Source organism: Chenopodium album, chromosome 7 (genome assembly GCF_948465745.1).
Source record: "Chenopodium album chromosome 7, dcCheAlbu1.1, whole genome shotgun sequence".
Taxonomy (NCBI): Eukaryota; Viridiplantae; Streptophyta; class Magnoliopsida; order Caryophyllales; family Amaranthaceae; genus Chenopodium; species Chenopodium album.
In genome coordinates, this window is record NC_137840.1 from 61,258,622 (window position 1) to 61,274,113 (window position 15,492).

At 36.6% G+C, this 15,492-nt stretch overlaps 2 protein-coding genes across 2 annotated transcripts; both read right to left on the reverse strand.

Annotated features, from left to right (window-relative positions):
* Positions 1 to 758: 758 nt before the first annotated feature.
* Positions 759 to 1,706, reverse strand: LOC145640416 (uncharacterized). Its single transcript, XM_081691701.1, has one exon. The coding sequence runs from the start codon at positions 1,704 to 1,706 to the stop codon at positions 759 to 761; it is 948 nt and encodes a 315-aa protein (XP_081547827.1).
* Positions 1,707 to 3,236: 1,530 nt separating this feature from the next.
* Positions 3,237 to 6,104, reverse strand: LOC145640417 (uncharacterized). The gene is made up of 3 exons (XM_081691702.1): positions 5,152 to 6,104; positions 3,967 to 4,149; positions 3,237 to 3,867 (listed from the first exon to the last, which is right to left on the reverse strand). The coding sequence occupies exons 1-3, from the start codon at positions 6,102 to 6,104 to the stop codon at positions 3,237 to 3,239; spliced, it is 1,767 nt and encodes a 588-aa protein (XP_081547828.1).
* Positions 6,105 to 15,492: the final 9,388 nt, after the last annotated feature.

The following is a 15,492-nucleotide window of genomic DNA, read 5'->3' on the forward strand; positions in this document are numbered from 1 at the left end:
ATTTTGGTTTAAAACATTTTAGAAAAAGGGAAATTCACGAGACTATTCAACCTTTCACCCTACTCGATAAATAGTGACGTGAAAGATACTCATCAGTGGGTTTGGTTTTTGGGGAGACACAATCAGGTGTCTACACAAGTATACTCCACCCATTTTTAAAAATGCTAACTATAAATAACACATAATTTTAGGAACTTAATTGAATTTAATATAATTAAAAGTAAGTGGCCTATTGGGTTTTTAAAAATTGAATGAAAAGATGGTGTAGTTGATAATAATTCAGAAGGTAAGAGTGAGTAGGAGTAGGTCTCAACGTAAGTTGATGAAAAAAAGTGTAAAAAAAAAAAAAAAGGACTTTAAGGTCCTGTTCATTTCACCTTACAATAAAATTTCAATAATAATAGTTTTATTTCAGCAAAAATAATTTCAATTCAATAAAAATAGTTTCAGTTCAGTACAAATAAGTAACTTTAAAGAGGAAGTATAAGCCCTGTTTACTTCACCTTACAATAATACTCCTTTCGTTTTTTTTTTTAATTTGCATCAATTGCAAATGCACCGAGTTTTAGGAGAATGAATTGGTATAATATTATTTTGTGAGTGGATGAAAAATTGAATATTGTAAAAGTATTGTTGGGACCATGAAAGTGAAAGTATGTGAGAGAGAGTAGTGGGGAACATGAGAGAGAGAAATAATTAATTAATTTGAGTGGAGTTTTTTTTTTTTTTTTTTTTGAAGGAAAGCAGGCTATCAAATATTATTCCACTAAGAGATTATCCATGAGTACATAAGACGATATTTCATGAGGACAATGATTCATCCATAATTGTTCCACCCCAAAAGGAATAAGCCTAGCTAAATGGTGTGCGACAAAATTGCCTTCCCTCTTGATGTGTGACCATGAGACCGAAGAGAAGTAGGTGCTGATTGAGAGTATGTCATCTAGAAGAGAGTCAAGCTCTGTGAGGAAAGTAGCCCCTTTAACCAACCGATTGACAATCGTTTGGCAGTCCGACTCAAGAATGATGTTGTCATAACCTTGCTGCTTGCCAAGTCTGATTGCCATTGCCATAGCTTTACACTCCGCAATCCCGGCCAACCACCAGGCTCTAACTCTTCGAGTTGCTGCAAATAACACATTGCCCTCATAGTCTCTTGCCACTACACCTAGACCCACCCACCCATTATGCGAGAGAGAAGCGTCAGAGTTAATTTTGATGTGATTGCGTGGGGGGGGGGGGGGCAACCAGCGTTTGGGGCTAGTCTGCTGCTTCTTTTGGAGCTGACCGTAGATGTATTTAGCATATTTATCATGCTCCTCAATAAGTCTGTAGACCCTCTGCGAAATAATGAAGTTTGGAGTGCTCGAGTTCTGGAAAAGTCTTTGATTCCTCTCACCCCAAAAACACCAAGCTAAAATTGCAGCCCTTTGTGCTAATTTCCTGTTTGAGTTCACCCAACTCTCAATTAAATTGCACATAGACATTGCGTCTACATGGGCAATCAGAGTGGCACATCCCATCCTCTCCCATAAATTCTTCACCCTGTTGCAGCAAAATATAGCATGAGATGAAGATTCATCTTCATTACACCATTGGCAGGTCGGGTTTTCTGCAATATGTCTCCTGTGAAGAAGAGCTCTACCAGGAAGGGTATTGGTGCACAAACGCCATAAGAAATGGCGTACTTTGGGAGAAACTTCCATGCTCCAAATCACGACCCATGCCTTGTGAAAATCCTCCAAATTGCAGCCTTTGCCAAGTAAATAAGCTGTTTTAGTAGAGTATATCTCATCCTTCGAAAATGCCCATATAAGAGTGTCATCAGGTGCCCTCGAGCTAAGAGGTATGGCAAGATACTTCTTTGATCATGCTCATTAAATTTCTGAAAAATAATATCCTCCCTCCATTCTTTACTCTGATCATCAATTAAATCGCTTACTTGAACAAAATCATCACAAGCAGAGCTAGTAACGAAACGACCTTCCTCACCTACAATCCAAGGGTCTCTCCATATATTGACCTGCTCACCTCTCCCAATTCTCCACAAAATGCCTTCTTTGAGGAGGGCCTTCGAGCTCCAAACACTCCTCCATGAATAGCTGCCTCCATACCCCAAGGACGATTCAAGGAAAGGTACCCTAGGGTAGTATCTCGACTTCATAAGTCTACCTAGCAACGTGTTCTCACCTTTCATTAGCCTCCAAGCTTGACGGACTAGCAAGGCATCATTGAAAATACTAAGGTCTCGGAAACCCATACCACCCAAACATTTCGGGTTGCACATGTCACTCCAACTCTTCCAATGAACTCTTCTTCGGTCATCACTTTGCCTCCAAAAGAAACGGCTCATAGTAGATTCTAAGCTTTGAATTACATGAACCGGAAATTTATATACTCCCATCAAATACGTTGGAATTGCTTGTATGACTGATTTTAGGAGTATCTCTTTCCCGGCACGCGACATCAATTTTTCTTTCCAACCTTGCAACTTCTTCCACACCCTATCTAGAACGGCTCTAAAAATGGCTTTTTTCGATCTTCCCACTACCATGGGAATCCCCAAATATTTCTCATGAATATCGACCCGTTTCATATTTAATAACCTCAACAACTCTTCTTGTCGATTCGCTTCAATGCCTCTACTAAAGGAAACCTCCGACTTATCATAATTAATTTTTTGCCCGGATGCCGCTTCATATTTGTTGAGTATATCAACTATAATTTGACATTCCTGTCGAGTTTCTCTAGTAAAAAGCAAGCTATCATCTGCAAACAAGAGATGTGTAATTTCCGAGCTCACTCTACTCACTTTTGTCCCATGGATCTTTCCTTCTCCCACACTATTATGCAACATTTTAGAGAAAGCGTTAGCAACCAAAATAAAGAGGTAGGGGGACAACGAATCACCTTGCCTAAGGCCTCTAGACGGACGCACTTATCCATATGTCTTTCCGTTCACCACAAAAGAGTAATTGACCGAGGAAACACATCTCATCACCAAGTTTACCCATCTCCCATCAAATCCCATAGCAAGAAGCAATTTTCTCAAGAAACCCCACTCAACCCTATCATACACCTTCATCATATCAAGCTTCATGGCCACTGTTCCCTTCTTCCCCTTTGATTTCTTCATCGAGTGAAAAATCTCCATAGCAATCAGGGCGTTGTCTTTACTTTGTCTACCCGGAACGAAGGCACTCTGATTTTCTGTTACAATTCTCGGGAGAATCGTCTTAACTCTTAAGGCGAATAGCAATAGCCTTTGAAGCAATCTTGTAGAGAACATTGCATAGGCTAATAGGCCGAAATTCTGTCATCGTCTTTGGGTCTTTAACTTTCGGGATCAAAACAATGTTAGTTTTGTTGATATGATTAGGGAAGATGTTTCCCTTCAAAATATTACTAAAAAAATCAGAGACTTTGTCCCCTACAATGTGCCAAAAACGTTGATAGAAAATAGCATGCATACCGTCCGGCCCAGGGGCTTTACAGGGATGCATCTGTTGAAGAGCTGCATATATTTCATCCTTTGGAAACGATCTCAGCAGGTCATCATTGTCGCAATCTGAAATTACAGCCTCAACATGCCTCATAACTTCAGCAAAATCCACCTCCGAAGGCTTGCTGGAAGTAAAAAGATTAGAGTAAAATTGCTCAACAGTCTGTTTTATTGCCTTCTCATCATTCTGCCATACATTTTTGCTATCAAATAAGCCCTTGATGGTGTTCCTCGATCTCCTATGAGATGCTTTATGGTGGAAATAACTCGTATTGCGGTCCCCATCCCTTACTTCGGCTACCCGGGAGCGAATATACCAATAAGCTTCGTGCTTATCATTCAAGTCATCAAGCTTGCTTTCTAATCTGTTGCACACTTCCACATTACTTGGGGAGAGGCTTCGACTCTGGGCTAGCTTTAATGCTTGTTATGTGTCTTCAATTTGCTTCCCAATATTATCGTACTTGTCAGCAGACCATTTTACAAGTCTGTGAGCTACTGCAAAAATTCGCCCCACTAAATCAGATTCGCAGTTGCCTTCCCAAGCTTGTTTGACGACCTCTTCACATGTATCATCAAGTAACCATGCCGTTTCAAATTTAAAGCTTTTCTTCCTCTTCTTTTTCTTATCACGAGCTTTTTCCAGCCTAAGGAAAATCGGGCAATGATCTGACTTGTACCTAACTAGATGTTCGACTGTGGCATGAGGGAAAGCGTTACACCAAGTAGTCAAAGCAACAAAGCGGTCAAGCCTTTCTCTGATTCGGGTAGTACATGTCCTACCTTTCTCCCAAGTCCATCATTTGCCACTAAAACCCAAGTCTCGAAGAGAGAAATCATCTAAAATATCGCGAAAAGGCTGCATCTCCCTTCTAATTCCTCCTGCTCCCCCTTCTCTTTCCTCATATGATAATATCTCATTGAAATCTCCCCCCAAAACCACTGGCACTTGTATATTATTACATAGGCTGCGAATTAAAGACCAAGTTTTGTGCTTGTTCTCCGCCTTGGGCCACCCATAAATTCCAACAAAACGCCAAGTACTACCACCCCCCTTAGAAACATCCCCACATATGTGATTTTGTGAGTATGAGACCAGAGTAAAGTCCACCTTCTCATCATTCCAAAAGATTCCGAGGCCACCCGATAATCCCCTACTGTCAACACCAAAAACACTTGTAAATCCCAACCTTCCTTTCAACCCTTCCAAAGCATTTTTACTAATTTTTGTTTCCGACAAGAATATCAAGTCGGGGACAATTTAATTGCTCCACCTCCGGAGTTTACAAACTGAGCGTGAGTTACCCATCCCACGACAGTTCCAACATAAAAGACTCATAATTGTAGGCGGGGTAGGGGCACTCCCAACTCCGCCAAACATTGTTCAAAAGATTTCTCAACTGCCATCTTCTTTAAGCTTCTTTTTTCATCTTGTTCTTCATCTAAAACCCTCCCCCTTTTGCCTCCCTGGTCTTCTTTTACAGCTTCTTGCATCACTCCCTCCCCCAGACCTTCCTTCTCCAAGTGCTTCCCTTTCCTTCCTTTGTAGTAGTACTGATGGATTGCATCAGTCCCTCAGTTTTTCTACCCTCCCCTGCTGATTTAGAAGAATTTTCATCCTCCCCTGTCATCTCCAAACCACCACTCACCATTTCACTACTAGGCAGAGTGCACCTGGCAGAGTAGCACTTGAGGTAGTCACCTGTGTTGTACCATTATCTGGGGATAAATTAATCCCCTTAACTTTCTTCATTACTTGCAGGGCTATCTCTTCAGGTTTGTTCTTCTTTGCAGGGGCTTTTGTCACAAAAAGGGTGCGGGCACAACTTTCTTCACTCTCTGAGTTGTCCTGCCTACCCCCTTTATTTGCTTTCCATGGTGATGCTCTCAACCCTTCCCCGAACAGTCTTTTTGGGGTAGCATTGCCCCCATCTAGGCTGCAATCCCTCTCACCGTGGCCCAGCATGCCACAAAAATAGCAGAAAACTGGTAGTTTTTCGTATTTAATATCAATCTCTTCTGTATAACCCCCTCTTAGTTTCAGTCTCACTTTCTTAACCAGAGGCTTTCTAGCATCAATCAAAACTCTAATTCTCATTGATTTGTTAACACCTACTATATCAGATTTGTTGATGCTCAAGAAGATACCCACCTTGTCCCCAATCATTCGAGCATTAGTCTCATTTGTTCGGCCTCGAATCGGTAAAACATAAATACGGACCCAAAAAGGGATGTAATGTTGTTGCATATCAGGAATGCGGGTGTTACCTTCAACATTGCTCAGAGCCAAAACATGGTGATCAAAGTGCCATGGTTGAGAGTCCATAACGAAGGCTTTATTCTTCCAGTGGTGGAATTGGAAAAAAAAAAGGTTATTTCCCACGCAATTTGCCTCCATGCCATGTTTCGGGTTCCATATTTTCTGCATAAGGGAAATCAGTGCATTCGCATTAATATTACGATCAGTCCAGACCTTGCCCACGATCTCTAACCCTAGTTTTGCAGCCTCATCGTCCTCCCCCTCGTCAATCCATTCAACTTCATGATTTTCCTCGACTTGTTCTGAATTGGGTATAATCTCCTCAGAATTGGAAAGTGCCATTGAAACAAACTCGGAATTCGAGAAAAGACCTTCGAAAAGGATGAAAAACTAGGATTCCTAGAGCGAAACCCTCCCAAGAGCAAAAACCCTAGAGGGAACAATAGCGGAGTTTTCTAATTGTCTCTAATATCCTGTATTCGGTTTTGAGTGGAGTTTAAGAGGGAGAAATAATAAAATATAGTATAAAGATACCATATGTAAAAGTGATGCAAATAAAAAAAAACAACCATAGAAAGAAAGTGATGCAAATATAAAAACGGAGGAGTAATATTTAATAAATTTAATTAATTTCAATTGAGTGAAAATAAGTACAGTTCAGTAACTTCAAAAAAGAATTTAATAAAAAAAATTTAAATAAAAATAATTTAAATTCAATAAAAATAATTCCAGTTAGTAAAAAAAAATCAATAAGCAAAAATAAGGTAAAGTGAATACAGCTTAACAAAAAATCCGTAAAAATAATTTCAATTCAACAAAAATAATTTTAGTTTAGTAAAAATAATTTAAGTTTTGCAAAAATAATTTTAGTTTAATAAAGTTTATTAAATGAGCAAATAACCCTGGGTGTACAGTACACTTGAAAGCATATAACAAATGCAAATGTAATACTTACAAAAATGAGACAATATATGTTTCATTTTGTGCATTAAATGAATAATGATTACATCAATATAAACAGTTAAGTTATGATATTTGAATTTTGAAAAGTCATTGATACTAAGTTTGTCAATTTGTGCTTAGATATTCAAAAATGAATATTGTAATAATGGATCATTAAATGAGAAGAGATTGAGCTGAAAGAAGATGATTATATGTATATGAAAGTGAAAAATGAATTATAATAATGCAACTATAAAAAATAGAAATTTAACAAAGCTAAAAATAAAAAATTCAAGCCATATGTATGAATTTATCTTTTATGGATGACATAATATAATTAATTTAGGTTATGTTATCCTCATATTTATTTTGCTTAATTTAAATTATTTTTGCTGAATTATAATTTTTTTTTTTATCGATGATATTAAATTGTTTTGTTGAACGAGTATTTTTTTTTTTACCAAATTTAAATTATTTTTAGAGATTTAAACTATATTTTTCTATTACAACATTCTTTAAAATTAGTGATTTTAACTGGTTAAAACTTATTTTTTTCTAAATTAAATTTATTTTTCCTATACTTATTCACTGAACATAACGTATTTTATATAATATATTTCATTTTTACTGAATTAAATTATTTATACATAACATTATTTGAATAAGATGAAGCCGATAGGATCTTACCTAGAACAATATATTCTTAGTTTTTATATTTTAGTTGACATACTTTACATTTACCAATGCATGATTTCAAATATTAATATCTTTAAGTATCTATTAAAACAATTTAATAAAAGTTTAAGTTTACATTTTTACAAAAATATACTTTCTACATTACAAAAAATCACATGTTTAATTGGTGTAAAATTGATACGTATGAACCAAAAATGAAACAGTCGATAAGTAATTAATGGGCACTCTAGCAAAATAAGCGGTGATCCTTTGAAATGTTTGACCAGTTTCACAGTTGACTTTGTTCATTGTTCAAATAAGACTTGGCTTTTGTCCTAGAAAACAACAAAGAAAACAACGATTTTCATACATAATTCTAGTAGCTTACTAAAAAGTCTATCTAGTTGAGTCAGAACTTCTTCTTCTTGCAAAATTCAACTTTACATCTTTAAAACGAAACAAAATCCTTAAAATCTTTTCTTAAAAAAAAAATAAAATCCTTTTCATAAATACTTGATAGAATTTCTGCATGTCTACATGTACCGCCAAATGACAGCAAAAAGGTTGACTGAGCCAGCAAAAGTCAATTTTTTTTTTAATGAAATAAAGTGGATTTGTATGATTTATTAAATGGATTTTTTTAAATTGAAACAATTTAAATGGAATTTACTATGTACTCTCACTGTTTTTAAATACTTGCCCCAATTTTTTTTTTTGGTCATTTTTAAATACTCGTTTCATTTTCTTATTTGAAAAGTTTTGATAATATTTAATTAATTTTTCTCACCTAATGGACCAAATATAAATCATATTTTATTAATTTCATATTCCTCTCCTCTAATTCTCTAAACTATTTTTGCTTTTTACAAGTTTTATTCTTCTATCTATCCCACTACCTCCATATTTTATTACTTTCCCTAATTTTTCTCCTAAAACTCCGCGCATAAAGAAATGGAGCAAATATTTAAGAATGGAGGGAGTACATAATTGTACAATTAAGGTTAGTGGGAAGTGCTTTAACAGTTGGACCCTCAAGCCTTCAACCCTTAGGTGTTTGAACCCTTTTTGGCTTTTTCATTTTTTGGTTTATTCATCTTATATTGCTAGTATTTCGTCCAAAAAAAAAAAAAAAAAAAAATCTTATATTGCTAGTATTATTAGCCTTTAGTGAAAAATAAAACAATCCACATTCACTTATTGGACATGTATTTAAATTAATATGTAATTATCTATAAGCCTGTCAAACTAACCACGCAAAGTTTGGTATATTGGTAAGAATTGAGTCTCTAACCTTGAGGTTGAGGTTCATTCTCCACTAGAGGCACTTACCGTAAGGGTAGGAATTTTTCTTACCCTATATGCAATGTATAATAATAAAGGTTCGTGATCCTGTATACTTATCTATTTGAGGCAATTTGACACATCATGAGTTGCAAGACATTGGGCCAAAAGGGTAATTCCCTGTTTCTCTTCTTGATAAACATAGAATGTATCTCATAGGGTTAAATTTGTCTTTTTAACTAATAAAACTAGGATAAAAATGTAATTTTCTATTTCTATATTTCTTTTGCACAATTTACGGTACTTTGTGGTTAGGTTGTGCAATTGAAGCAGCTTCTCTCCTCCATTGAAGCACCTTTCACTCCACCATTGTAGCAGCTTTTGAGGTTAAATTAAAAAACGATAAACACCTACCATCTAGGGTTAACAATGCCCTTTATTTCTCTACTTTTTCTTAGGATTTTCGTAGAATTTGGCAGCGAAGCCGCCGGAAACCATCGAAAATAATGATTGCTGGAAAAATGGGTTGGGGTTGCCGTGGTGTTGGGTTGTTGTCTAAAATCTTGGTAAAGGTTCCACCATTGTCACGTTGAGAAGCCATGGGAAGCTAGAAAAAGGAGGTAGGAGAAAGAAGGGAAGGAGAGAGAGGGGTGAGTCAGCACCTAAAAAATAAATAAAATATTGATCAAGTTGCTTTTATTTATATTTTTTGCCATTTGAGAAAGAAACACTAAATGTTTCTCAAGAAGAGAAACTGGGGCTCCCCCGGGCCAAAATCAATATACCTTATCCAAGAACCAGGATCAAAATAAAGGTTGTTAAATCATATATACATGATCCATATTGAGTATGGTCTAAAAATGATTACAGATGAAAGGGATGCTTGCTTTCTATCATGGAGCCAATTTACTCTCTTCCTCCTTATAGTATTGACTACTTGAAAATGTTATCCGTATTATCACCATTATGCATGGTCTGACATAGCACTTGATATGATTTCAGGTTTGCTATCCAGGATCTCATACGTGCCATTTTGTATGATGAGTTACAATAATGAACCCTAGTTTCTGCAACTTAGAAATTAAACCCCTAGTTACTGGCCTGGTCCATATATATCCTCCATGAAAAGTAAGAAATTCTCCATGTTTTGCCAAATTCAAAGTGTAAAATGGGGTTGTACGTACCTTTGGCAAAACTAGTATAAAGTTGAGTCAAAAGATCACGATTTAAGATAAATTCATGAAGAAGCGGTATCTCTTTAGGATCTGTGGATCTACCCCAATATTTAGGATTTGTTTATCCGGTAATTAAGATACATGGATTTGATGCTCCGCCAAGAAAGAGAACCAAACCCTAGTAGTCTTGCTATATGGTTTCAATATAGACTCCTGACAAAATATTTATGAGAGAATTAGAAATAAATTGGAATAGAATTGCTTGCCTTCTCATTGATAATAATTGGGAATATATAGAGTTACAAAGTCCTAATCCTCGTATCAAAAGATATCGTAGGATCTTAGGAAATTAACTAAAATATAAGAGATAAATATATGGAAATATCCTATCAAATCTTCCTAATATACGATAATATCTCAATACCCCCCCTCAAGTTGGAGCATGGGGATGAAAAATGCCCAACTTGGAAAGAAGATAATCAAATTGTGCTTTCCCAAGTGCCTTTGTAAAAATATCAGCAAGCTGTGAAGATGTCGAAACATGTGATGTAGATAACCACCCCTCAGTAATAGCATCACGAACAAAGTCACAATCAATCTCAATGTGCTTTGTTCTTTCATGAAAAACCGGATTCTTTGCGATGTGCAAAGCCGCTTCATTATCACAAAATAACTTAATTGCCTTTGGATGTTGTACTCCAAGACTCAACAACAAACCCTTCACCCATTTTAGCTCTTTAGAGCACGAAGACATGCACCTATACTCGGCCTCCGAAGAAGAGAAAGAGAACAGTTGGTTGCTTCTTAGTTTTCCATGAAATAGGAGATTTTCCAAGGAAAACTAGCCAACCAGATAAAGATTGTCGAGTCAGAGGACAGGCTGCCCAATCTGAATCACACCAACCTTGCAGATTTAAATCACAATCAGAGCTCATAAAATACCTTGTCCGGGAGTCCCTTTCAAGTATCGAACCACCCTCATTGCGGCATCCCAGTGTTCACTACGAGGTTGCTGCATAAACTGAGACAAAAAATGAACCGAATACGCCAAGTCAGGGCGTGTGACAGTGAGATAAATCAGACGACCAACAAGCCGTCTGTAAGACTCTGGATCAGAAAGAAATGCGCCTGTGGCCAAACCCAATTTGTGGTTTTACTCCATGGGAAAACCACTAGGCTTCGCGCCTAATAAACCTGTCTCAGAAATAATATCCAGATTATATTTTCGCTGACATAAGAATAAACCTGCAGAGCTACGAGCCACTTCAATCCCCAAAAAATATTTCAAAGGACCTAGATCCTTCATCTTAAAACAGTCACACAAATAGGCCTTAAAAACAGTCAATGCAGCGGAATCGTTCCCAGAAATAATCAAATCATCAACATACACTAAAACTGTAATCTGAGTATCACGAGTAGTATGAGTGAATAATGAATAATCGGAGTAAGATTGTTTGAAACCATACTGTTTTAAGGCCGTGGTAAGTTTAGCAAACCAACATCTAGGAGCTTGCTTCAAACCATAGAGTGACTTCCTCAATCTGCAAACCAATGAAGGATCCGAACTCTGAAAACCAGGCGGAAGTTTCATGTAGACTTCTTCATCTAAGTCACCATGAAGAAACCGGATGAGTGACATTTATGTCACTCGTAGGAAGTATTTTTAGAGTCATTTTCGCGTTTATTTTATCTTATTTTCCCTTTCTTTCTCTTGTTTTCTCTTTAATAAAGTTTCTAGTTTATTTTGGTAATTTTGTCGTGTTTTAGTTCTTTTCGTAGTTTTTAGTTTATTTTCGTATTTTATTTGCTTTTGATTTGTTATTTTTCGTTCTTTATTTTCCCTTGAAAGTTTTCTAGTTTACTTTTATTTATTTTAATTAGTTTTGAGTCTATTTTATTTCACTTTCTTTACTTGTATAGTTTTATTTAATTTTTATTAGTTTAGTGTTATTTTTCTTATTTTATTTTACTTTATTTTACTTTATTTTACCTTTATTTTACCTTTATTTTATTTTATCTCTTAGTAATACCCTCGTGTTTTTGGTTGTAGGTATCCCGGGTTTCAAGGTCATATTCGTGTTCGGAGGTCCAAGGTTCGAGGCGCAAAACTTGAGCCAACCCATGCTGCCCCTTATCCTTCACCACACCCCACACCTTATCCAAAACCACACACACACCAACAACACAAGCATCACTCTTCCCCTGCTTCACCCCGCAGCAGCACCAACACCAACAGCCCCTGCTCCACCACACATCTAGCAACACACCACAGCAGCCCCTCACCAACACACCACAGCAGCCCCTCACCAACACACCACAACAGCCCCTCACCAACACACCACAGCAGCCCCTCACTCCCCTGCTCCCTGCTGCCACCCAATCAACGCACCAGCCAACAACCACCTGACCACCGCAACCCAGCCGCAACAGCCCCTGCTGCCTCCCTCACAAACCCACAATCAACCACCAATTACCACCAGCCACGAAAACCCACAACACCACTGCTCTCACCAACAACGCATATCACCACCAGCCGCGCCACCATTCTCAACCACCAACAACAGCAACGAACACAACACCAACAACACCAGCACTTCGCTGCCCCTGCTCTCTCCCCTCACGCAACTCCCACACCACCTCCAATCACACCACCGTCACACACTCACCAACACCACACAACAATAGCCATCCCGCAACTACTCAAACCACCAATTAAGCAACAAATCGCCCACTATTGCATCCTAAAAATCAGAACAATTAGCAAATTAATCAAGTTCGAGCAAATCAATGAGTGTTCGGCCGAACTTCGAGTCAGAGACTTTGTGGGTTTTGTTATTCGAAGAGGAGTGGTCGAACATACCCTTGGTTAGTTCGGTCGAACCAGCCACCGGTTCGATCGAACCATTTCACGAGCTTCTCACGCGAGTTTTAATGAAAATTGAACGGCCTTGATTGATTGCTGGTTGATGAAGATGTCGGTGATGATTTTGAGCCATTGATGATGGTTGTTTGGTGTTGATATTAAAGCAGCCAATTTCGAAGAAGAAGGGGAAATGGGTTGCTGATGGTTTTTGGTGGGGATTGGTGGGTTTTGTTTTTATTTTTCTTTTTCTTTTATTTTTATTTTTATTTCTTTTTCTTTTCCCTTTTCTTATTTTCTTTCTTTTATTTTATTTTTATTTTAGTTTCTGATTTTTGTTAGTTTTCCTTTTAATTTATTTTATTTTATTTTCTTTTTCTATTTTTTTTTCCTAGTTTTATTAAGTTAGTATAAATACCCATTTTTTTTGGGGTAATTGAATATTCAACAATCATCCATTCTACTCTCTAATTAGTTTTAGGTTAGGATTAGTTTTCATTGGTAGAGAGAGAAAGTGTGGTTTTCTTCATTGATGAACTTGGATTTTGAAGGAGTTTTGTTCAATCCTTTGTAGACCTTCATCTTCAATTAATGAGCAATCTCTTACTCTTTCTCTTTACCTTTGTTTTTGATTTTATTTTTCTTCTTTGCTTATTAATCATGTTGATGCTTATTGATTTGATGATTGATATTGTTTTCAACATGATTTGTTAGTAGTCACCTAGCCAAGGGTGTGGGGATGGTGTAGTTGCTAATTGTTCATGCTTTTAATGTTGGGGTTATGTTAATGGTGATTAAAGTCTTTGCATGCTTGATATTCTTTGGTCTTTCTTGCAAGTGCACATTGTTAGTTGATCAAAGATGAGTCTTTACTAACAAGTAACGGAAGTTGACTTAGTTGAGATTCATTACTATCGATTGTTATTTAATAGTACCTCCTAGTATATGGTTCTAATGTGGAAACATAGAGGCTATGTTAGGAGAAGCCAATTGACCCCGGAAGGCGGCTAGATTGGACCCTTTACTTCGATATTCATGCATGTTTAGTTTACCATTGATATGCTACTTTGTTATTGTATGGTCAAGCGTCAACTTCACCTACCCATTTCCCTTGGTGCCTTAATGTTGTATTTCTTGTTTTAGCATCTTTAGACTTTAGTTTATTTATCTCCTATTCCGGACTAGCTTAATTGTCGATAACATTTGGTGGTGTTTACCGTTCTCTGTGGTTCGACCCCTATGCTTGCCTTATACTCGTATTAGGTTTGTTTAGGTTGTATAAATTGTATTTGATCTAGGGATAGACAATTGACGACGCGTTTATTGCCTTGTCACTAACACTTCAGAAGAAACAAAACTTTCTCCTAACAACATAATCAAAACTCAAAAGTATATAATGACATGCCACACACTACAATTATAATGGAAGAAAATTATAAGCACTTGCAATTGTTTATGAGAAGAAAAAATATAATCCTGCACACATTAAGCTGCCAATTACTAATCATTCCATTATATTCTTAATTATAGTATTATACTCGTATTTATAGATACTTGTAATTGTATAACCTCAATAGAAATACATGTACTCCACCATAACCAAACAAAAAAGGCAACTGCAATGCTCCATAATAATGAAGTGGCAGCATCATAAAACTTTGATAGAGAAGTTGATAATGACTCGAAAAAATGGAGGCGCCATTGTCATTTGCAATTAACTTAACATTAAAAGATATACAAAGTCTTTCACTTTACAAAGCGCTTTATTTTTATTTCTTTCTTATCCTCTTCTTAAATCAGTAAGTAATTGAGCATGACATTAGGTTTTTCACAAGGCATTATAATATACAATTCATAAGTGTACATAATTAGTTACCAGTTACCATCTCTATCTACAGAAACAGTGAAACACTAAAAACATAAATAAAATAACAAAAAGATACAACAATCAAAATGCCTATGATTTTAGTGGGTGTCATACCAAAACTCTGTTTCATGATTCATGTACAGCCAATTAATAGCAAAGATTAACCAATCACCTGAAAGAAGAAAGAAGAAGATGAAGATGAACAAGTATCACTGTATCAGATTCCAACAGAACAGCGTCTGGGCCCACCGGATAAATTCCCCTTGGTAGAATTGGATGAAAATGAAACAGATAAATCATCACAGAAAATCCTAAGAAACCGTCTTCGAGCTCTCCAACCGCCAGCCTTAAACCTCACAACCGCCATCATTTGAAGATCGAATTTGACGCTACCACTTGAACGATCATCCTTCAATTTGTTCACCAAATCCGAATTAAGGTAAGCAGAGGAAGCTACGAGATGAGCATCCATGGTAGTTATACTCTTGGTTCCCTGATCGAACGACGGGAGTTGATTCTGAGAAAGCAACGAGTTTCGGTAGAACAAACGAAATATATGAACTTAGGTAAGATTAATTTGGCAAAAATTATTTTGATTACAATTGAAATATATGTAAATTCGACAAAATTAAGGGTAATTTGATTGAACTTATTACTGCAAATCGGCTGAAATATTAGCATACAAACAATCGATTGAATTTATCCCTAAAACTAGAACTTTGAAGTTTTTTTTTTAATAACCTTATATTCGAATTGCTAATTACTTTAATAGATGAAAACTACCAATTTACTTCTGTTTCCTTCATAATTGGAATGATTCATGCAATTAGACTGACAAATTATTAGAATCCAATTACTCTACGAAAAGAAAATTCGAACCTTTGTTTAAAAAAAAACGCCTCGCTCAATGCATTGGTGGCTCAGCGGATA

What these genes read in the sequence shown, in the direction of transcription:
- LOC145640416 (XM_081691701.1), bottom strand. Translation starts at nt 1,706, where the DNA reads ATGGAAGTTTCTCCCAAAGTACGCCATTTCTTATGGCGTTTGTGCACC.
- LOC145640417 (XM_081691702.1), bottom strand. Translation starts at nt 6,104, where the DNA reads ATGGCACTTTCCAATTCTGAGGAGATTATACCCAATTCAGAACAAGTC. An exon ending in CTCTGCCTAGTAGTGAAATG is followed by an intron (nt 4,150 to 5,151) that starts GTGAGTGGTGGT and finishes GATTTTCCTTAG; the next exon opens with GCTGGAAAAAGCTCGTGATA. An exon ending in GTAAAATGGTCTGCTGACAA is followed by an intron (nt 3,868 to 3,966) that starts GTACGATAATAT and finishes AGTGTGCAACAG; the next exon opens with ATTAGAAAGCAAGCTTGATG.